This window comes from Callithrix jacchus, chromosome 21 (genome assembly GCF_049354715.1).
Source record: "Callithrix jacchus isolate 240 chromosome 21, calJac240_pri, whole genome shotgun sequence".
In the NCBI taxonomy this organism is placed as follows: Eukaryota; Metazoa; Chordata; class Mammalia; order Primates; family Cebidae; genus Callithrix; species Callithrix jacchus.
This window is the reverse complement of record NC_133522.1, coordinates 12,564,735-12,588,721: the sequence shown is the minus strand read 5'-3', so window position 1 is coordinate 12,588,721 and position 23,987 is coordinate 12,564,735. Positions and strand designations below refer to the sequence as shown.

At 34.5% G+C, this 23,987-nt stretch overlaps 1 protein-coding gene across 1 annotated transcript; it reads right to left on the bottom strand.

Moving 5' to 3' along the window:
- Positions 1–11,859: 11,859 nt before the first annotated feature.
- Positions 11,860–22,344, bottom strand: LOC144580671 (uncharacterized). The gene is made up of 5 exons (XM_078358643.1): positions 22,256–22,344; positions 17,771–17,930; positions 15,183–15,317; positions 14,632–14,890; positions 11,860–12,142 (listed from the first exon to the last, which is right to left on the bottom strand). Exons 1-4 carry the CDS (start codon positions 22,313–22,315, stop codon positions 14,886–14,888), a joined length of 360 nt encoding a protein of 119 aa, XP_078214769.1. The 5' UTR covers positions 22,316–22,344; the 3' UTR covers positions 11,860–12,142; positions 14,632–14,885.
- Positions 22,345–23,987: the final 1,643 nt, after the last annotated feature.

Here is a 23,987-nt window from a genome sequence, read left to right as displayed (position 1 = left end):
AGCTTGGCATGGTGGTGCGTGCCTGTAATCCCAGCTACTCAGGAGGCTGAGGCAGGAGAATTGCCTGAACCCAGGAGGCGGAGGTTGCGGTGAGCCGAGATCGCGCCATTGCACTCCAGCCTGGGTAACAAGAGCAAAACTCCATCTCAAAAAAAAAAAAAAAAAAAAATAGAATTAGAAGATTCATTTTCCTTCCTTTGAGAAGACCCTCTTAGGAACTAGATAAGAAATCCAACACCTTGACATTTTATGTTATGAAGATCCCCAAGCTAGCCACATGGACAGGCTCCAGGGATATAAAGGGAGAGAAAGAGACCTTCATCAATTCCCAATTTTTCTATTCCTCCCAGCTTAGATACTAGACATATGAGGGAAGAAGTCTTCAAATGACTTCAATTTCATCTGTCATGTGACTGCAATCATGTGAAAGACCCAGAGCAGGATTCACCCAGGGGCGCCTGTCAGCTCTTAGAGACATGAGGAAATAATAAATTATTTTAAGTCACTAAGTATTGGGGTAGTTTGTTATGTACCAATAGATGACCAGTGTGGTGACAATGAGTAATAAAAGAACATTATATCTGTGGCAAAATATTTCTACACTTCTGAAAAAAAATCAAAAAGGGAATACATTTAAATTAAGTTATCCAAATTGGAAAAGTCTATTTTCTGCCTGTCTTAAAACACGACCTATGTCCACTGATACACAGATTAAAACGCTGCTCAACATGAGTGGCAATGTTATGTGCATATCCCCGTTTTATCATTTGTCTATGTCCAGTCAATTTAGATGGATGTGCCTCTTGTTTTAGAATACCAGTCTTCTTTCTGTCATCCTGATCAGTGATGCAACCAAAAAATTGAACACTGATATAAAGATTTCCTTTCCCTCCTCCAGAAAGTTCTTGCCCTTGAGCAGGATTGAGTAGAAACCTGCAGTATTTGAAGCAGTCACCTAGCAGTTGTTTAACGTGGATGACTATGCCCTGCAGGCTTATACAGAAGGAGATAGAGCAGGTTGTCAATTATTTCTGCACTCAGGGCTATGGACTAACAATATGCTTGAGTGAGGCAGAGGTTACACATCAGCTGCAACCCCACAGGCAATCCAAATCTGCCATTAATGGTAAGGAAGTAAGAGTTTCAACAAGGTTGAGTTTCCTTGGTTGTGAGTTCCCAGGGAAGCAAACTTGGACCAGGATGTAACAGTTCTTGTTAAGATAAGTCAGTGCATCAGCTAGAAGATGAACAGGTAAGGAATGGCAGCACCATGTCATCAAATTGTAGTTCAAACTCCAAGGTCTGTGCATTTTCAGACCTTTATGACTCTGAGACCTGCATCTTACTGACAGCACATGCAATCTGAGAGTTCCTGTGCATGTTGCTTCCTAGGGAATAAAACTGTCCCATGAATTTACCTTATTGTCATTTTCAGATATAGCCATTTTGCAATGTTAAAAGTATGGAGATACCTAATCAAGTGATTAGGGCATCTAATTAGAAGTCTCAGATTCAAACTTTGACATGATTTAGGGTAGTTTGTGATGAACATATTTGTTAAGTTGTAGAAGGAGTTGGTAAAGACATCAGCCATAAATATTCTATGTGAATTGTTGGTAGGATGAACACTGATCTAACAAGTTTTTGGTTAAATTAGTTCCAGGGCAACAAATACTGTAATAGTCCCCAGGGCAAGCCCATTTCACATAAATATCTTATTTTTCTAACCAAATGAAGTCTCTCCTTCTTTGAGAATGCTGTGCTCCTTTGTAGCATGTTATGGGGATAGTTTTGGTCCACAGGCCATGGGATGTCACAGCCCTTTAAGATATTTCTTTTGATCTTTCCTATGTTAGACTAAAAAAAAAGTTTCCTTTTTCACACATTTATCCAGATGTGTGGATAAATCTATTGAAATAAGAAACAGGTTATTCTACTTTTAAATTGTATGAAATATTTATCATTTCTCCCCTTCTTGACTTAAAACTTAGTAGAATAGGTTGGGTGTTAACCACAGCCCTACCAAGGCCCTAACCTTTTTTTCACTCATTTCTCTCTCTGCCTTCTGATATTTTCCTCAGAATCATAAAAGCAGATTTAAACTAATCTTGGAGTTTAGGAGACAGTTGAGGGAGGATCATCCATGGCAGACAGTTTTTCTTCTGAATTACGCATTATGCAATGGCTTCTGATATTCACAGGTTTGGGATTGTGCAATGTTTCCATGAAACAATGGATGGCTCTGAATTTGGTCAAAATGAAGAAACAATCAGGAAATAAACAGGAATCAAAGGAAATGAAAGTCATAAGGAACAAAACCACAGTAATATGTTAAAATATTATTTTCCTCCTTCATCAAATACTGTGAATCCACTTTAGGTAGAACCCTTCTTCTTTCATCTACATCCTCACATACTTTTTTTCCCCTTTTTTTATTATTTTTATTTTTTGAGATGGAATCTCACCCTGTTGCCCAGGTTGGAGTGGATTGGCACTATCTTGGCTCACCGCAACCTCCATCTCCCAGGCTCAAACAATTCTCCTGCCTCAGCCTCCCGAACAGCTGAAATTATAGGCACCCATGACAACCCCTGCTAATTTTTGTATTTTTAGTGGAGTTAGTGTTTCACCATGTTTGGAAGGCTGCTCTGGAACTCCTGATCTCAAATGATCTGCCTGCCTCAGCCTCCCAAAGTTCTGGGATTACAGGCGTGAGCCACCATGGACCCAGCCGGCTCATGCTTTTTTAAAAATGTCATTTCAGATTTCTGGATAGGGACCTAGGATACTCATACTATCCAGAGTGTGACTGCATCTTCTCTCCTGGCTATTAGTTTTGTTCTTTATTATTAGTACAGAAAACTAAAGGAGTCAACGTTTTGAAAATTTTGATAGGAAATTATGGCGGTTAGATTTATGTGTCAGCTTGGCTAGGCTTAAGCCCAACCTGTAGTTATTTAATCAAGCATTAATTAAGGTATTGCTGTATTTTGCAGATGTGATTAAAGTGCATGATCAGTTGACTTTAAATAAGATCACCTGAGTGGCCCTGATTCAATCAGGTGATAGGTCTTAAAAATACAACTGAGGCTTCTCTGAAGAAGAAATGTCAGCCGTGGCCAGCAGCTTCAGCTTGTGCCTGAGTTTTTGGGCTGCCCTTCCTGAAGGCTTGTGAACATGCCTAGCCAGCTCCCATAATCTGTAAGCAAATTCTCTGCAATAAATCTCTTAATATCTATCTCCTGCTAGTTCTGTATCTCTGCTTAGACATGTCTCATACAGGGACCAAGAGCATATTTTTTCTCATACATGGGAAAAAAATATGCTTTTCAAATGCTCTCAAGGAGGCTTTACATGTTGGCCTTATAGGTTCTGCCCTGTACAGTTCTCAGCGGCACCATTTGTATATCTTATGTTTTAAATGCCACCTCCTGAGGATTTTCAGTATGATAGTTTTGGTTTTAATGCTGTTCCTTGAAGGAGTGAAAATGTGGCAATTTGAGTCACTGTAGACGTCAGCTGTGTTGGGCTTCAGACACCAGATGCTATGGATTGTTTCTCTACTTGTGCATAAAAGCAGCCCCAGAGTACCCGGGTTCTGAGAGAGTATTATTGAATCCATCTATTAGCCAAAGTGCAGAGAATGAAGGATAAGCCTAGCTCATAAGGAATTGCTGCCATTGAGGTTAAATAGTTGTGCCCCTATAAGCATGACATCCTTTAGATGGAGGCCTTGCTGTTTGGAAGAGGGCTAGGTACTGTAAATTAGATTTCCAATTCTGGTATTGGAAAATAGCATGTAAGTCATACTGTTCTGTGGGGCTGGTGGTCTAACCACCAATCTAATCATTACCAACCAGAGTTGTACTTTCTGGAGCCTCTCTGGAGAGGGTTGCTACCCTGTCAGAGATGACAGAAAACATTTACCGAGTAGAATATGTTATCTATTTTTTCCAGTATTTTCTTGCGTTTCCAACTTTCTTTCTTCCTGTCTTTCATCCTCACTTCCTGATTTCTCTTCATTTCACTTAAATGATTCAGCAGGGAACTCACAGTTCTGATAAATTATTCTTATAAAAATGAAATTGTTTGGCTTGTGATATGACTATACCTTTGTCAGGTCTTCAAAGGAGGTTTTACTTCAGATGTTTAAATATCAGAGCTCCCTATACAATTATCTAGAAGCACTAAACTATCCAAAATAATTTTACAAAACTCCCCATCTTTTAAATTCTATCTAACAACTGTCAGTATTGCAGTGTCAGATCACCCAGCAGCACATGTGTGACCCCGCGGTATGCTGTCTTTTTAGAAAGCATGCACTCTTTCGCTTTCCCTGGTTCTTTTCTCCATCTGCCTGCTGACCCATGTGGCTGCTTTAACATCCACCTCAGTGGAAGCCTCATACCTGCCTGGCCAGCAAAAAGTAACACAATGACAGCAGTTTCTGTGGGACTGAAGAGGAGGGGATGAGAAACCTTGGATGTCCTGTCTTTTTCTGGACAGCTAAAATTAAGATAGAGGACAGCTCCAGGAAAAGTCATGCCCTGGAATTTTCAATCAGCATGCATTGGTTTAGAGAGTGGGTGAATAAATGGGCAATCTATTTCAGGGCAGTTTCCCTTCTGGAAGAAGGGGCAATTTGTTTTAGGGTCACATGCTGGGTAACTATCTGCATAAGAAACCCTAATAGTTTCCAGCACAAGCGATTCACCAGAGAACCTTGTGACGACTTTCTCAGGAAGGTTAGTTTATAATGAATCAGAATCTGTCAACATACTGATCAAGATTGTGTTCACCCCAGTAGTCACCTAAAGTGTGTTCAGGGTGGTAACTGCTTCCTTTGAGAGTATACAAGATTATTTACAGGCTAATTTTCATCTGAATTTCTTCCACACTTTTTAACATGACATTTAACTTGTATAATTTCTTCAAATGATCATCTAGACAGTTATGTTGAGAGACCAAATGCCTGTTTGCTGAATTACATGAAGCAAAACAACATTTTAACAGCAAACTAGCAAAAATGTTATTTTTGCCCCTAGCCCTCAAAGTGACCTTTTTTTTTCATTAAATGTAGAGAGAAGTAATTTTTCTTATTTGAAAAAAAAAAAAACATCTATTTTTTAAAAAACAATCTATTGGGCTCAATAGGTTGAAATTATTGTCTTGTCTGCATAAGACTACACAAAAGCCATATGGAGGGGTTACACTGCTATAATAAAAATGCATTGACAGTTTTAAAAATACTTAAATAGCTAGTAAATTATCTAATGGATGTGTTCAAGGTTAAGTTATAGTTAATGCCAGTGGACATTACACCAAACATATATGTGGTTGCCGGATTTTATTTTGAGATTTTAAATTTATTAGAACCTCAGACTCCCATTAAAGGTCTCATGTGTGGGAAAAACAAAGATTCCCTTAAACCTCTGTGAACTGAAATTGCCATGTCTCATATAGCTTTAAAATTTTACACAAGAAGGCTGTGGTAAGATGAAAGCTATGTTCTGTGACAGTCTCTGTGGTACTGTTGTGTCTCCAGCTCTCTACCCTTGAACAATCCTGTGTGGTGACTTCTGTGTCTCTGTGGGTAACTCAGAAAATCTGTCTGATGTAACATCTTGGAAGGCACAAGTCCAGGCTAACTGATCAGAAAACACAGAGCTAGCCCAGACTATCAATTAGCTTTCTAAATCTTCATTTTGTTAAAACAGAAGTTGTCATAGTGAAAAGGAAGAAAACTTGTTCCCATCTCTCTGTCTCAAAAAGTATATTTGTTCACTGGTGACCCAAGGACCGTTTCTAAAAAATGAAGTTGGTCAAAGGCAATCAAAGATAACTCATTATTTCAAAGAGAATTCAAACTTTGAGGCAGCTGACTCTTCTGTTCAATAATAGCAATCTCTTTAATCACTGTTAGGTCGATAGTGAAATATTTGCTGTGGATGCTTCCAGAATGATTTGAAGCCAGCTCTTTGGAGAGCATTGATAATCTCAGGGTAATCTAAGCCATCCTTATATGAGGTGTCAATGTGCTGAACTCAACAATGCCTCTGATACAGATCTGTGGATCATAAATAATAAAAAGCTATTTTAAGAGATTTCATAGTCCCAACGTAAAATAACCTCTGACTATGTACACGACAGGGCAGAGCTCAGTGAGGGAGAGGAGAAATGTGAGATTTTAGAGTATCAATCGTAAAGATCAGAACATGGTAAAAGCCCAATTACATCAAAGTTGAAGGACCTTTAAAAAACATTTTTTTTAAGTGGTGTGGTTTTTTTGTTATTACTATATGCGCTATAACTTTTGCTCTATCTTTTGTTAGCTATCAATATTTAACTTTTCCTCTCATTACTAAATGTGCTTCAGCACTTCTGGGACAGAGAATATGGAATTTTCTATATTTAGCTGATCTCATCCTGTGAATTTACTCAATAATTAAACTTCTAGGAAGATGCGTTGCTAAAAACAAGTGATGGGTCAGTTTTGACTGCAATGCTGTATAAATTATTGACATGGCTTTAAAAAACAAGCTTAATAGACTATTATAAAGCTTATTTAAATAAAAAGGCAAAAACACTCACTCATAGAAATTGTCTAGCAGCACTTCACAGACAATTGCACAAATTATCCAAAGTTGGCCATGATGTAAACTCCATTCCATTTATAATATGACACAGTTGATATGGACCACTGCTTGCAGGGCAATATCTCAATTATTTTAAATAGAAAACTTTAACACATGCACTCAATTAGAGCATAGTTTTAATCAATTGCAACCTGGCCTAGGCAATGTCACTTTTCAAAGAAGCAAAATCTTCTTTCAAACAATTATGGGACTTGAATATATTGTATTCATGAGATGAGGTTGTAATTCTAAAGCACTAAATGCGCTTCTCCAGAAATATTTATTAGCAAATTTGCCTGTGAAGCACACAATTGTGAAGAAAAAAGCTTGGGCAGGCTGTGACATGTTACCATTGGTACATTTAGAGGGGACTTACCTCGTAAGTTAAAAATTTCATCTTCAAAATTCAAAATCTAGACTATGATGAATTATTGTACAGAAACACTATTTTATATGTTGCTGATTAGTAAGATTAATGATTTATGACTGGTAGAGCATCAAGGAATGAATTATGGTTTTGAATTAATTTACAAAGGAAAACATATATAGATAGTAATATTGATACAGTCACAAAAATCTAAAATATTTCTTATATTTACAATAAAATCTGACAATACCTGCCAAGTGTTTAAAGATACCCATTTTCATATTATTAACTGTATCTATTCAATCAGTCATTTTCCAAATATTGAAAGTCTTCAGAATGATACAAGATCCTCCATGTGGGCACAATGCAATGTTTTACATATAAGGGTTATCAGTCACTTTTTTTAGAAGGATGTCAATGGATGTACTAATAATTTAATGTCCTTCTTGATTGGATTCTAATTTGTAATGTGCACAGTACAAAAACATGAGGGTCAGAGTTACATGATGCTACTAAAAGCATTCTACAATTTTGAAGATATCTGTGCATGTATACACAAATATGTATGTGTATATATGTATTATAACTACGTATAAAATTAATATCAAATTCCAGACTCATATTAGTTGTCACACCCTGGTACCAGCATCTGATTGGACCGGTCTCTGCTGTGATATAATTATCCTAAAAAGATGTCAAATCTTTTAAAATACTACTCTGTGTCAAACAAAGTGATCAAGATAAGCAACACTGCTTATTCCAAGTTTCTGGTATATATTAATACATTTTTACTGTTCATGTGACTTCTGATCAGATTCTTTATGTATTGTGGGTTTCAAACACAATTGACACAAATAATGAAAATTTTCAGAAAAAGATTTATAAGAGCAAGATAAAACAACGGGATCATTTAGCTAAGTAGAGGGGAGGGTTAGAGGTTAAAGTACTTAATGTTGAAAGTATGATAACCAGAAGCTGGATATGTACACAAATGACAGATCGGAAAGAAACTGGTGTAACAGCCAATAGCTGTAAGCACCCACATATAAAATACCCTTGCTCAGCCTGGGGGTTGTTTTCATCCCTGAGAAGTTCTATGGCTAGCAAAAACAAGTTTAAAATGTTAAGAACTCAAAATAGTGTTTTAAGGATCATGTTTCAAGATTTTTCTCTCTCTCCCCCTTTAAAATTTTTTTTGAATCATTCATTTATAGCTTGAAATTTAACATCTTTAAGACGTTTATTCTCTTTGTTTAGTTTTCACAGGAAGTAAACTGCCCGCATCATGCCTATTTAAAATAAAACATCGAGGCCTTTGGTTCTCTAAGAGCCCAGTAATTCATCTATCTATATATTTATCAATCAATCAACTATCAGATGAAGAATAAATTGATCATTTTTTTTGTTTCCTGTGTCATCCATTCTTTCCCATTCTTAAATTATAGATCATTAATTGCTGTCAGGTTTTCATATTTAAGACAATTTTATTGAACCCAGATTATATAAAAAAAATCACATGTTTAAAATTTTCAGCCTAGAAACTTAAGACTATGTTATTTAAACCATAGCTGTTGAAAGTTAACTTTACATCAATTCCAACTCCCACCCTGCTCCCATCTTTCTTTTTAGTTATTTAAACTAAAAATTCATGAGAAGCAGCAAACATGATAGTTTAGTTGTTTACTTATCCTATGTGACATAAAAATTTGGGGTAAAAACTATTGCTTTATAATCATTTGAATTTGGTTAACTGCTTGCTGATTAAATTAGTCCTACCTAGAGCTAAATAATAATTTTTGTTTAGTCCTGCTTATTCCTCTTATTCATATTCTTCAAAAGTTTGATGTTTTGAACCAATAATTCCCTGTTTTCTTCCTAAATTTAGCATCAGGTACAGGCTTGTAAAATATGAGAAGAAAATGTGTAGACACACACACACACATTTGAGAAGTAATTCTATTGTGGTAAATGGCTAAATGCTGACATTTTATGTACTGGAGCATCTCAATTCTCTCCCTTAGCTTCATGATTACAAGCTGCAGTTTTATTCTAGGTTTTTTTCTATGGAGTTCAAATTATGTATCTAATATAAGCTAGTCATTATTTGGTTAAAAAAATTGAAAAACTATTTTTATTAAAGTTTATAAAGTTATATGACAAAGGAAAATTTCAGATCCTCACAATTATTCATTAAGATGTTTTATAAGATTATTTTGAGGATATATGTATGTATATATATGCAACTTGAGATAAAAAATCATATCTCTTTTTAGGGATCCAGCTGGGCCATGATTTAGATCATGAAAAGTATCTTTTAATGCACCCAAGTTTGTTCTTTAAGAAATTTTCCCCAGTGCTTTCCCTGTCTGAACATAACCTGGTGAAACTTTTTCCCTTTGTAGTTATTCAACTCAACTAAATAACTTTCTAGATTGACACACCACGCATTAGAAAATCAAAAAGAAGATGGTGAAGTTTCACAGTCAGTACTTGATTTGATATTCCTTTAAATTTAAATCATGACCCAGCTGGATCCCTAAAAAGAGGCATGATTTTTATCCCAAGTTGCATTCTATTGAGCTGCTCTGTGAACTGACTTCAGAAGTATCTAGGAACACAGAAGCAGGTGCAGGAATGGTTTAGAGACTGAGGTAGACACAGAGATTAAGTTTGTCTAAGTCTCCTCCATGAGCAAGGGGAAATAGTGTTTCCATAGCAATTAAAGAATTCCATATGCTAAAAGGGGACATGATGGGTTGTCATTTCTACTCACATTGTGGAATTTCACTAATCAGATACATTCTTAGGAAATCTTGCCTTCTAATTTTGAATAAAGTTAGATTTTGATAAAATGTCAGTTTATGTGCCAACAATAGGTCTCCAAATCTGTATCTTCTTTAGAAAGCCAATTAAGTTTGTGGCTACTATGTAATTCCTTTGAGTAGGCTGAGAGTTAGAATAATGGAAAACTGAAGAAATCAACTCTAACTGATTTTAGAATCAGTCATATAACTAAACCACCACCACCTTTCTCCCCTTTAGGAAATGACTGCTGGAGTTGCCAAGAACACCTTCCTGTCCTGTTCTCTTCAAAGATCTCTATAAAATTACATTTTCCTGTAAAGCTCACAGTATACTTTCATTTCCAAGAGCCATGCAGAGATTTGATATATTTGCAATTGTGTAAAATTATCGTCTCTAAAACACTTTGGTGTCTAAAATTTGAAGCTCGGGGAAGTTAAAATGCCACCCATCAGGATTCTCCAGAACACAGGGGAGGCTCTGAGGGGTTAAAGCCAATCACTAGGACCACGACTACTGCCAATCGTCCTACACCTGGACAGACTCAAATTGAATTTTAGCCATCCTGTGCACATGCTCAGCCCTTGAGAGGAAAGAAAAAAATTCCCTCACATGGGGGATGTAGGCAGAAACAGTGGCTGAAATGGAATCCATTGCATCAAATGGCTCGTGTGCTGATTGAATTTAAAATTGGACTTTCTTATTCCCCGATTTCTGCTTCAGAGATATGAGAAGGGGGAGGCAGGTGTCTTGTAAATAAAAAATGTGACTCAGCTGCAAAACATGGAATGGGGGGAATAAAGAGCTTCATTGTTCATTTTTAAAAAGGAAGAAGAATAGGAATCTGTGTAACAAACAGTCTTGGCAGTTACCAGAAATAAGCTTCTGCACAACAAATCCAAATATCGTGATGCTTCTCTGTTCTGGGTTTTACTAAATTTTAATGAGAGTGTTGAAATAACTTCATAGGAAAAATATCACTGGAATCTCTAGAAATCCTTTTCCTTTTAGTTATCAAAGCTTCCTTAATACTTTTAAAGAAATAGAAATAAAACAAAATAAATATCTTTCAAAATATTCTTTGTCAAAATATATTTGTACTCTGACAGAGGGTGAATGTTTACACAATGGCCTACCTATTATACTCCACTTAAAATTTGCAGCAGATGCTTAATCCAATAATTTGAAAATGTTTTAGTTGACTTAAATGATTTTCTCAAACTCCATTATTCGAGAGAGAAAGAGAGAAGGCAGCTTCAGGAGAAGCAGACATCATTTTGTTGCAATGTAGCAGATCCGAACATGCTATTTTCAGTATGTATTAGAGTTTTCTTACTTTTGTTTTTCCATCAAAATCACACACTAGAATTCGATATTCTCTTTTCAAATAAAGAAAATTCCCTGTTGTCTTGAAGAACGTTGTTCTTAGCCACCTTGAATTTAAAGAGGAAAACTCCAACAGCAGTCAATAAATAAGAAACACATTGGTTACTTAAAAATTCTCTCTTGGGTATTGTCCAAGAGACTCTAGGGACCTGGGGAAATAGAGTATTTTAAAAGAAACAAAAACATACTTCAAAGAAAGCGGTATTGAATTTCTTCATGAATGTTTTTGTGTTTAGGCTCTGTTGAACTAGGGAATAGGGATTTAAACAGCCTGTATCTTCTTTTCATGATGGATCTTGGTTACATAGCCATCAAATGGTAAGAATTATAGGAACATTGGATGTTCTATTTGATTCTAAAAAAATATGACTATAAAAAAAGTAAAAGTAGATGGATGATGGGCAAAATCTTGTCTAGAAACTAAGTTTCCAGTGAGAAATACATCAGATAAAATCAAGGTCCAAAGACAACCAGATACTTTAGGTTCTGTAATTTAATTTGTTGTATTGAAAAAAAACTTTGAAAATATGCACAAGATGTTGTGGTATCACTGAGGAAAATTAGAAGGCTTTATTCTTGATCCAGAAGAACACAGATTCAAGTGATGGGAGTGGGATGAAAAATTTCCTTAAAAAAATCTTAATTTATTGACAATAATAATATCAGGCCAGGTGCAGTTGCTTATGCTTATAACCCCAACATTTTGAGAGGTCAAGGTGGCAGGGTTGCTTGAGCCCAGAAGTTTGAGACCAACCTATGCAACATAGTGGGACCCCATAACTACAACAAAATAAAAGAAATAAAAAATTAACGAGGTGTGGTGGTGGCAACTGTAGTCTTGGCTACTCAGGAGGTGCAGGTGGGAGGATCACTTGAGTCCAGGAGAGAGGCTGCAGTGAGCTGTAATTGCACCACTGCACTCCAGGCTAGGCAACAGAGAGATATTCTGTCTCTAAAACAACAACAAAAACAACAAAAACCAATAACAATATTAGAAAGAGTGAGGAAAAAGATCTTCAGAATACTCACACAAAAAAGTAATTGAGTATCTTTCGTAATCATTTTATCAGACACAGAAGAAACATATCAATTATAGAAATGTTCTTATAGAAAACCTAAAAAATAGAAATATGAACACAGCCACTGTAAGCATTTTTAGCATATTTTCTTTCATTCTCATTTCTGTGTTTGCATGAATGGAATATTAATATTACTCTTAAAAGATTGCTTATCCCAATCCTTTTTTAAATTACATTATTCCCTACCACTATTCAGTGAGCAGAATTAGCTTTAAATGCCCCTTGCCCTGAATATGAGGTTATATACAACCTAAAAAATACTATATTAACTAAAGTGCAAAATGGATTTTGAAATGTATTATAAACCTAAGAACAAAGCTTTCTTTTACAAGAACCAGCTTTGATGAGATCGAACAAGATTCCTACGTTTCAAAAAGTCAGAGCCTCAAAGACTTAAAGTATTTGTAATATGAACTAAAGACTAATTCTCTTAAGAGTGCTTTTCTTTCTAAAATGATAGAAGCATGGCTAATTGGCTAGGGATGGGATGTTAGAGAGCTTTGTAATAGAGAAAACGAGAGTCTAGCACTAAAACTGAAGATGTGAGGGTAGTGGAGCCCAAGCAAAAGACTTCTCATGGTCGAATGGTGGAGACTGCATGGCTATGAGAGTTTTCACATACAACCCTGTATCTATGTGCTGTGTGAGCCATGGCAAGATAAGTGTCTGTGTCGAACATCTCAGGCATGCCAGAATAGTACAGAAAAACAGCTTCGTTAGTCACATGTTAGAAAGGGATTAAAACATGCAGAGAGGATCAGCTAACCAGTAGAAGACTGAAATTGTGACTAGGCCGACTCAGAGAACAAGAGTTTTGAGATCAGAAGGCATAACAAAGCCGTGGACATAACCAGGAGATGCAGTGGATACAGTAAATACCAGAATCTGCTGAAAACCTGGCCAGGGAAGTTTGCAGGAAAAGGGATAGTGACACATGCTTATCTGTTGAATCAGAGACATTAAGAAAGCTTCCTGGGAACTCAGGTCTTTTGCAAAAGAAAAATAGAAAGAGAATGAGAAGAGAGAGAATCTTGATTTAACTTTGTTGAAATAATAAATTGAACATGTTAATGACAAAGTTATTGTCGATTTTAACTTGAATGTTTTTTTCTTTGCTTCTCGACTGAAATGAGACTTATGAACCAAATTGCTTTACATGTTAGTCAAATAAAAGTTTTCTGGCATCCTGATCATATAATTTATTTAATGATTTTATATTGATAGATATGTTTTTTAAAAAAATTTAAGTAATATGCTATAAACATATATAGATTGGTATGTCTCACTGATTATCTTACAATGACAAATTCCTGGTAGTATAATTACTGAATCAAGAAATCTGATTATTATTACAAAGTTTAACTTTCACTTCTGAATTAACATATCAATTTATTCTCCAATTAACATTGCCAAAGAATTTCTGTTTCCCTCGTTCTGAGTAACACAGGCAGTTAAAATTACTTAACAATTTGAAAGGCCAAGACATGACAGTTTTAATTTCATTTCTTTGATTGCTAGAATATGCCAAAGCCTCTAAAGACACTAAGAATACATTATAGATTTTTCTGAAGTTTTCTTCTGTTTCTTGAAGTAAAACAAATACTATTAATCAGGGAGGCATTAGTTTTGCTTCTTAGATTGGGTCCTGTTCATGTCTAGGTTTGCCTGTTTGCTCATACTAAATAAGGGCGGTAAGGACTGGATTCAGAAAAGAAGTTAAAATCGGTTGGCTTCAAGACTGTGGAGTCCCTGTTCAAATGTGTCCATGATAAGGAAGAAGAGAGAGTTAGGATTTGCTATAGTTTTGATTTACCACATTAAATGGTCTGGTTGTCCCACGGAAGCAAGGAGGGAGCTTTAGCTTAACCTGCCTATCTAGGAAGGATCTTCATTACTGTTCTGAAGATTTTCTTTTCCCTTTTTGTTGCAGGAGAATGAAGTTAATGAAAGTAGTTTCCTTCTTTTCTAATTGGCATTTTGGGATATGGGGAGAGAGTTTAACAACACATGGACTCAAACTCCTGATTGCAGTTGAGAATGTGTTAAGGCCTTTTCCTATAGATGATTTTGTGGTTTATATTTTCATTAGCAATGAATGAAAATATCTGTCCACACACTCACACATTCCAATGTATAATGTGATAGACAACAGCTCTATGCCAATATTTTGTAAATTTGGATTTCATTTTGTGAACATGATTATTTCAAATAATTTATATTACTTATTTTCTTTTCGTATTTGCTAATCTAATGAAAGATATGATAATCCCAGAATAGCAAACATTTATAATATTGCAATAATAAATTATTCTGAAACTTAGCAGCTTAACAGCAACAAAACTTTATCTCAGAGAATTACTACCTGTACATAGGGTAGTTTATTTGAGTGTTCTCGATCAGGTGTTCTCTAGAGGTGTCATAAATATGTTGCTTGGAGGTAGTGTTCTGAAGGCTTGACTTGGACTGTTAGATGCACTTCCAAGATGGCTCACTCACATGACTGTTGGCCAGTATCCTTAGTAGCTATTGGTAGGAAGCATTAATTTCCTTCAATGAGGACTTCTCCATAGGCCTGTTTGTGCTGTTACAATGTTGGCTTGCTCCAAAGCAAGTAATTCAAGCTAATAAGACAGAGAAGCCCCAATATCTTTTATAACCTAGCTTCAGATATTACATTCTGTCATTTCTACAACAATATCCTCTGGGTAACATATTGTCCCTATTAATTGTGGAAGAGGACTGTAGAAAGATTTCAAAAGTCAGCATCCTGATTCCTCCCACATGGATGCCATCATTACCCCTCTTGAATTGTGATAACCTACACCTGGCTGTCATGTTACATAGACATCTTCACCTCCACATGGGTTTAAACACCCCGCAGTGTTCTAACTTTTAGTAAAGGGCTGTGCTCACCTTTATGAGCTGTGAAGCTCAAATTCAGGCTTTCCCAGCCAAACACTCTCTTTGCTGTAATAGATCTCTGGCCGTCCATTTTGGACCATTGTATCAATAACTTTTTACAGTCCCACGAAGAAGGCAAAGGGAAGGCTGGAAAGGGAAGATACATTTATTAATGGGAGGAATGCTAGCAGCATTTCCTAAAATATTAGGAACAAGACGAGGTGCTAAAAATTTATATTTCTGTCCAACAGTATGCTGAACTTTATATTAATAGTAAAATAAAACAAGTCAGCAGCATAAGGATTGAAAAACATGAGTCAACAACTATTATTGGAAAATGACATAGTTCTCTACCTAGAGAAGCTAAAAGAATTTATGAACAAATTATTAAGTATCATAAGGGAGTTTAGCCAAATGGTGGGACATAACAGTACATCAGTGCATACAAATGCATAATTGTTTGTACACACCATTGACAGCAACAACAAAAGTAGAAAACAATAATTAAAAATATAACTTACAATAGCAAGAAAAATGTAAGGTATCTTGGAATAAAAACTAAAAAACATGGGTAAGACCAAATAGCAATTTAAAAATTATATTAAATATATTGAGAGGCTTAAATAAATGAAACGATATGTCATGTGCAAGGAAAAAAGATCCAATATCATACATTTGTCTAGCTTCTTACTTTGATGCAACCCAATTAAAATCTTTAAAGGAGTTTCATAAGTATTAATAAGATGTGAATTCTAAGATGTATATTATAGAGAAAAAATTCTAACAATAGCGTAGTCAGCCTTGAAGAAGAAGAAAGGGTATGGGAAGAGAATAGTAGCCTTATCTGATAACAAGGCTTTTTACAGAGATAATGCAGTATGGCATCAGGTCCAATGGACAGATATATAAACCAACAGAACAGATTATAGAGCACAAAAACATATCAATTCAACTAGAAATTAAGTGCAAAACATTAAGCATTTTAGAAAGAATTAGAAGTCTATCTTTTCTTTTGAAATAAGTTAGAAAAAACAAAAACCATACATACAAAATTGATCAATTTGATTCCATTAAGATTATCTGTTTTTTTATTATAATGAAGTGAAAAGACAAGTAGCATAGTAGGAAAAAAATATGCACAACATAGATAACTGATGAAATAACATACAAGATTATATAAATTGTTAAGAAAAATTTCAAATAAAATAATAGGCAAAAGTCAGAAACAGGTATGGCAGACAGATTCTAGTGTCGTCCTTGCCATGGTTGCTGCCTCCTGGCTGTCCATGTATTTTTGTGATCCCTTCACCTTAAGTGCGGGGAGTACTAGCAACTTGCTTCTAATGGACAGAATACGGCAAGGGTGATCAAATATCATTCCCAAGATTATGTTACATTACACAGACTGTTTTCCTAGCAGACATGTGCTAGAGATACTTCTTACATGTATGATGAAGTATACTAACATTTTGAGAAAATCTTCATGGCAAAGAACTGTCGGCTGTCTCTGGAAGCTAGGGATAACCTCTAGAAACTGAGGGTGTTTTCCAGATGACAGTTACCAAGAAGTTCCTGCCCTTACTCCTACAGTCAAAAAAAAAAAAAAAAAATGAGATCTGCCAACAACTTGGGGAGTTTTGAAATATATTCTTCCCCAGTTGAATGCCCAGGTAAAAATGCAACCTGAACATCAATTTGATTGCAGTCTAGTGAGACTCAAAGCAGAGGACCCAGTTAATCTATTCCTTGATTCTTGACCCGTGGAAACTCTGAAATGATTGTGCTTTTGTTTACAACTACTAAGTTTGTGATCAGTTGTTACACAGCAATGGGTAACTGATACAATATGTAGTTCACAGAACTGGAAAGACATATGGCGAAAACAAATAAATGTAATCGTATTCACCATCAGTAAAATGCAAATCAATACCACAGTGAAATGTCTTTTATCTATCCAAGATGCTGGGAAAAAAATCTAAAAGCTTGAAAATAACAAGAGCTGATGTAGTAGTGAATAAAATAAGCAGAGTTGCTCTAGGATGAGGGGATTAAGAGACTGCAATAGGGAAGAAATGTGTATGTGACTGAAAATCCATGGAACTGTTCTCATTCTTGTGTTGGGTGGTGATTGGCAAGTGTTCACTTTGTTATTATACTTTATAAACACCTTATATGATATAAATATCCCTTTGAATGTTTTATATATTATGTGATTAAGAAGTAATGAAGAAAAAATAAAACAAAAGAAAGGTTAAAACTATTTTAAAGATTTAAAGGGATAAATACATGGACAAACCTTGTTCGTGAAAATACAAAAACAAAACACTGACTTCTACTGTCATTGTGTATGTGGTGGGTGAGGGGAATGGAGAATGAGAAAGTAAATAAATCAGCAAAATTTTGATGAATCATAAATAACATTAAAAGTATTCTAATACCACTTTTTCAAGAGAAAATACTGAAGATTTGTATAATAAAAAATAAATATTTAGAGTATATTCATCTCTTTTCACATAATATTCGCTCTCCTATATTTAAAATTTAATTCCCCCCCCGGACTTTTATTTTAGATTCAGTGGGTACATTTGCAGGTTTGTTACCTGGGTTACTTGGGATGCTGAGGTTTGGGGTTTGATTAATCCCGTCCTCCAGGTCCTGGGCGTAGTATGTTTGCCCTGCTCCTTTCCTTCTCTCTCTAGTAGTTTCCAGTGTCTCTTGCTGCCATCTTTGTGTCCATGTGTTCCAGTGTTTAGCTCCCACCTGTTAGTAAGAACACGTGGTATTTGGTTTTCTGTTCTTGTGTTAATTCACTTAGAATAATGGCTGCCAACTGCATCCATGTTGCTGTAAAGAAAATCATTTCATTTTTTTAATGGCTGTGTTGTATTCTGTGGTATATATGTCCCACGCTGTCCTTATCCAGTCCACCACTGATGGTCACCTAGGCTGATTGCTTTGCTGCTGTGAATAGTGCTATGATGAACATGCAAGTCTATGCCTATTTTTGGCAGGACAATTGTTTTCTTTTGGATATATACCCACTATTGGGATTGCTGGGTCACATGAAAATTCTGTTTTAAATACTTTAAGAAATCTCTAAACTGATTTCCCCAGTGGCTGAACTAATTTCAGTTTCCACCAACAGTGTGTAAATCTTCCCTTTGCTCTGCAGCCTCGCCAGCAACTGCTGTTTTTGACTTTCCAATAAAAGCTATGTTGTTTTTGGCTTTCTTATAATAGCTATTCTGACAGGTTTGAGATGGTATCTCACTGTGGTTTTGATTTACATTTCTCTGGTGATTACTGACGTGGAACAGTTTTCCAATATGTTTGTTGGCTGCTTGTTGATCTTCTTTTGAGACATGTCTGCTTCTGTCTTTTGCTCATTTTTAAAAAAATGGGGATGATTTTCTTTGTTTAATTTTTCAGGTTCCTTAGATTCTGAATATTAAATCTTTGTCAGATATATAGCTTGTGAATGTAAAACTTAATATCTGCTGAAGCTATTTACAACTAAATGTCATATGCTAATATTCTTCATTTAGGAATAAATATTATGGCCTTAATTCAAAACTGGAAAAAATATTATATCCCAAATTCCTTTATTGTGTCATAGCTTATGGAAAATGTATTAATGTGCCTTCCTCTTAGAGAAGAATGTTTAATGCTATTAACGAGTCAGTGATATAAACTTTAACACTATCACTATTGAGTAATTAGTAAAATGGTATATGGCATGACCAGAAATAAAGTATTAAATTAATTCCAACTTTCAGTTTAGTTTTCTTTATATAATACATAATAATGGCATTTCTCTAAACTCTAAAAGCCAATAACACACATAGTTTCTGAGATATTACGCCATACTAAATTAAAATGGAGTCTTTGCTACATTAAGAATTTTAAAAACATATTTTTTTACTTGAAGTCAACTTCTCTGACCCAGCAACTCTATTTCCTTCCTTATTTTTTTCCAACAATTGAAATATGGTAACATTACAATGAACTGTTTCCTAAATGAATAGCCGAATTTTTTTGTTTGTCTATATTTTTCACAGGTCCCCAAATTTATACCTACACATAGACACGTAGAAGTGTATATACTTTCTTCAATGTTTAAGTTTAAAAACTTGTTACCGTTGCCTACTTAAGTGGTCATGTCTTATTTAAAATCACCTTATGGAATAAATGAACAGCTGCAGAACGTATACAACTATAGTACATCTACAAATTTCCTGTAAGACTGTTTTAAATAAGACATGACTATGAAAGCAGGAAACCATAGCAAAATTTTAATCTTAAAAATAAAAAAATAAACTGAAAGTGTCCTTGTATAACTTCAAGATATGTTTGACTTTCAGGTGAAATCAAAGACTTTTCTATAGTTTATTCCCATCTTTATATTGAGCTTATTTTAGCCTCAGTAGATCTATGATACACTGTTCTCAGCGGAATAAGAAACAAGTAACATGGATGGCTTAATAGAGAATTTGACTTTGAATTTATTTCCTATTTAAGCTCCAAGAAATTTTCACAAAGACTGAAATGTTTTGGACTATTTTTAAAAGAACAAACAGAATTCTCCCTGCTCATACACTATCTACAGGCTAAAAAGCACTCTGACAGCTAAAAAAAAAAAAAAAAAATCCCTTTGAGATGGCACTGTGGAACCCCAAGTAGAGTACTTCCTCTAACATAATGTCATTGAACAGTTCGAAGTCCTTTGTTCTTTCTAAGCCCACTTTGAAAATGGAAAAGTTAAAGATGTCCATATCACATAATGGAATTCTGTGTGCCCTGCTTTACGAGAACAGGATATTTCACGATTTTAGGAATCCATGAAACTTTGCTATTGTAGGTCCATCCTCTTCTTTGAGTTTGAACATAGAACTAGGTTACTTACTTTTTGTTCTTCATGTATTTACAAATTCATTATCAATTCTCTTTATGATGATTACATTTCATTTTCATTTAATGTCTCCTTTAAGATAGATATAGCTTCTGAGAATCAGATAACCATGGTAAACTTTTTTATTATACAACAGAAGGAAATTGATTAAATAGGAAATTTATTTGTCCTAAAATGTGTTTTTCATGCTTTAGCAAGTAATGAAAGAACAGTTGTTTCAATGGTGTTTACCTCCAGAATGATATGATAATATCATTATTAAAGTGTTTACTAAATAAATATTTGCTTATGATCTGGTTGCTTTTGCAAAGGAAGAAAATCTTCCTATGTAAAGTCATAAGATAATACTTTTTTTGTACCATTTTTCAAATATAGCATTTAGCAGATACTGCGCAGAATACAACAGAGAAACTTTTCATAGATATTTCAGGTGGCAGTTGAACCATGGTTGCAGTCAGTGTGTAATATCTGACTGGAAATATAATGAGAAAAATGTTCTCTACATTTCTCCAATCCAAGTATGAAAAAAATTTATTTCATAAATTACCTGAAATAGTACAGCTAATTATATTAATTTTCTTCTCCTTGTTTTAAAGGATTTTACTTTATTATTTTAATACTCTTGATTTTCAACACCATAATATTAAGAAAAAGAACAGCTTACAGCCATTTCTAAGTTTGATTTTACACTTAAATCCCTGGAAAATGTACTTCTACACAAGGGAATAGTTCAACTGAGGCTTGATATGTGTAACTAAAAAAGTAATTTTCATTTGAGATTTACATATTATGTTGTCATTTGTTAGAAAGTAATTATACAAAGATGGATTCCAACAGGTTTTACAACAACTCTATTTTGTTTTTCTTGTCCAGTAGCCCAATACATTTGAACAATGACTACTGAAATAAAACTGACTTAAAATATAATAGATATGTGTACTTGTTTGATGTTGCTTGAAGACTTATAATATTAATTTTTTAAAAAGCTGGATGGGAAGCAACATGATTAACTGGTAATGACTTAATACCATGTGTTATTGACTATTTTAAATAATAAATATTCTAATATTAAGGATAGAGATACAGTGTCCTTTACAGGCTGAAGTTATTTTTAAAAGCAGTATCCACAGCTTGAGACAATATGCATTGATTCTATAGATACAACATGTCACTATTTGAATATTAAATTAAATATTAATTAGGACAAGCAATAGCATAGTACAGTTTAAATTCTATCTTCTTAGGCAGTAGACATAACTAAACTAAGATGAAAGATAAAAGGTCCCTCTGGATCAAGAGTCATTTATAATGACATAAAAATAGTGAGAATCTGATACACTTTATGATCTGATAGCAGGAAGTAATTTATTTGTTTTGTTTTGTTTGTTGATCCTATTCCTTATGAACTGTATTACTTTTCAACTCTCAGCTGAAATCTCAATATATGCTTGTTCTGTTAGTTCAATTTATCTTCAAATTCCCCTCAATCATATGACCGTTTTGAAGCTTTTTTGGACATGATTAGTCTCATTTTTCAAAGCACTAGATTGACATTCATATTTGATGCTAACCACATCATCTGGAGTTTAAATGGTGGCTGGATTGTTTTGATCTCATTGTGCATGTTAACCAAGCATGCAAAAATCAGTTTATTCCATATAACTCATCTGGTAAAGAATATTCAGAGGCAATTATAATTCACCTGTAAATTATTGTTGGTAAAGTTGGATGTAGCATAAAGCACAACAAAACAGAAACACTCCTGGGATTCTATGTATCCCTTATTTAATACACTGAATGTACTAGTACCCATAATTCAACCCCTGAATGATAACATTAAATTACTTCTAATTAGTTATTTAAAAGTTAATTGACTACTTTTATAAGAGTAAGAAAGGAAAAGAGATACTGCATTCTTCAAGCATTTTTCAAAAACTTAATGAGGAAATAAAAGCTATGTAAAGCAGGTAATCACTTGTTAATCGATCTGTTATAGGATCATATTAGACCTAGGATAATATATTTGCTTTCAGATTTCTTTAAAATGGACAGAGTGGTCACACCCTTCCTGAAAAATCTTTAGTCTGTTGCTTAGGTAACCACTTAGCCATTTATTACAATAGAGTGGTTGACAGATCATTAGTGAAATAAATATAAGAGTTCTGTGAACTCATACCTGTCTCCATGTACTAAATGTCTTGTGATGTGAGAATACATCACATCCCTCAATAGGCATTATTCCAAAGTGTTTGATGAGAAGAATGTTATGCTGGGGAAAATAAATGCAAAGAAAAGTTACCACCCTGTGAGACTTAATTTGCTTTGATTTCATTTGCTAATTTCTAGACATATTCAGCAGTATTCTTTAGTGAAGCCCACTTGTGAGTTTGCTAGAAGGATAAATGCATTAATTCACCTTTCAGCATTACTTTGTTGGCATTCTTCAAACATGAAAACTATTAGAATTCATTATAGTGTTTTTACCCCTCCCCCACCCCACCTTCATATTTTAGCCCTAATTATCTCTGAGCAAGAGTATGTTTTCAGATATTTCAATTGTAATAGATTCATCATCATCTACACACCAATATCATTGTTCTTTAATTTGGGAGGAGGTTCTTTCTCCTCTGTACTAAACTTGAAATCTGAAGTGTCTTTTTGTGAATTGTGTCTCCTCCTTTTATAAAGTTTTCAAAAATATTTACTTCATGATTTTGAAGTAAAACAAAACAACAAAACCTTTTAGTTTACTGTAAAGCTTGAAAGATCTGTAATATCTGAGCTGTCCAAATCAGGCATGCTATTTCTTTTCCATACTAACTAACAAGAGCATATTAATCATGTAGTAAACCAATAAAGATGAATACCTGATTAACTCCATGGCCAGAATTAATTACAACAGAAGCATTTGTTCTTACAGCTTAAATTAGAGCTTGTAGATGATATGGGTAGTCAATAAATCACTCTGCTTCTGATAAGGTGGGTTCAAAAACCTGTTTTAGACGATCTGATTCATAGCAGTAACAGTTCCGTTTTCCAGTGGTGAATGGTGATGAGATCCAGATTTATAACTTACACATTAATCTGTAATTATACTAGCTATTTTTAATTGAAGTTGAAATTATAGAATTATAAAATCATATTTTACTTCCTGTGGGCAAACTAGTTATATTACTAGATCTGTTTGGGTTTTGTTGCTCCTTGTTTTTATTAAAACCTAGGATTGTTAGTGTGTCAAACTGAATATGCAGTACTGAAGTATTTTATAAGAGGCATTATAAAATATCAGGCACCAGTCATTTGGCATAATTATTTTTCTATGTTTCTATAACTTTCCTTATTTTTATTTTATCTCTTCTGGTAGATTCTCTTCTACATCCTTTTTCATAAAGATGTTCCTTAGTTTAAAATACAAAGCTATTTTTTATTGCTTTTCTGGACATTTATCATTGTATTCCCTTGTGGATAAAGTGAAAACACACACACACACACACACACACACACTTTCTCACTAGTTATATTTACAAACTTTTTTTTCCAGTTTATTATGATTGATTTTGTGCTGCTGTGCTACTTTTATGCCTGTCGTCAAGGTCAAAAACAATTACCAATTTCCCATCTGACCTATCTCCAACAACCTACAATCAAAGTATTCTGCTTGATACTTTTTATTGCAAGTTTTCTTTTTGTGCTTGCATATCATTTTTTAAATGCTTATTGATCTATGTGTCATTAGGTCATTAGGTTATTTGTGGTGTGATATAACCTTTGTGGGTTTTGGTAGTGCCTATCTTATTAGGTTACATTTTTTTTCCTGTTTAAACTTTTTAAAGTTAAAAAAAATATTTTCTAAGAGTTTGGCAATGACTAAAATTCAAAAGGAAATTATGCAATTTGTACTTTGTATG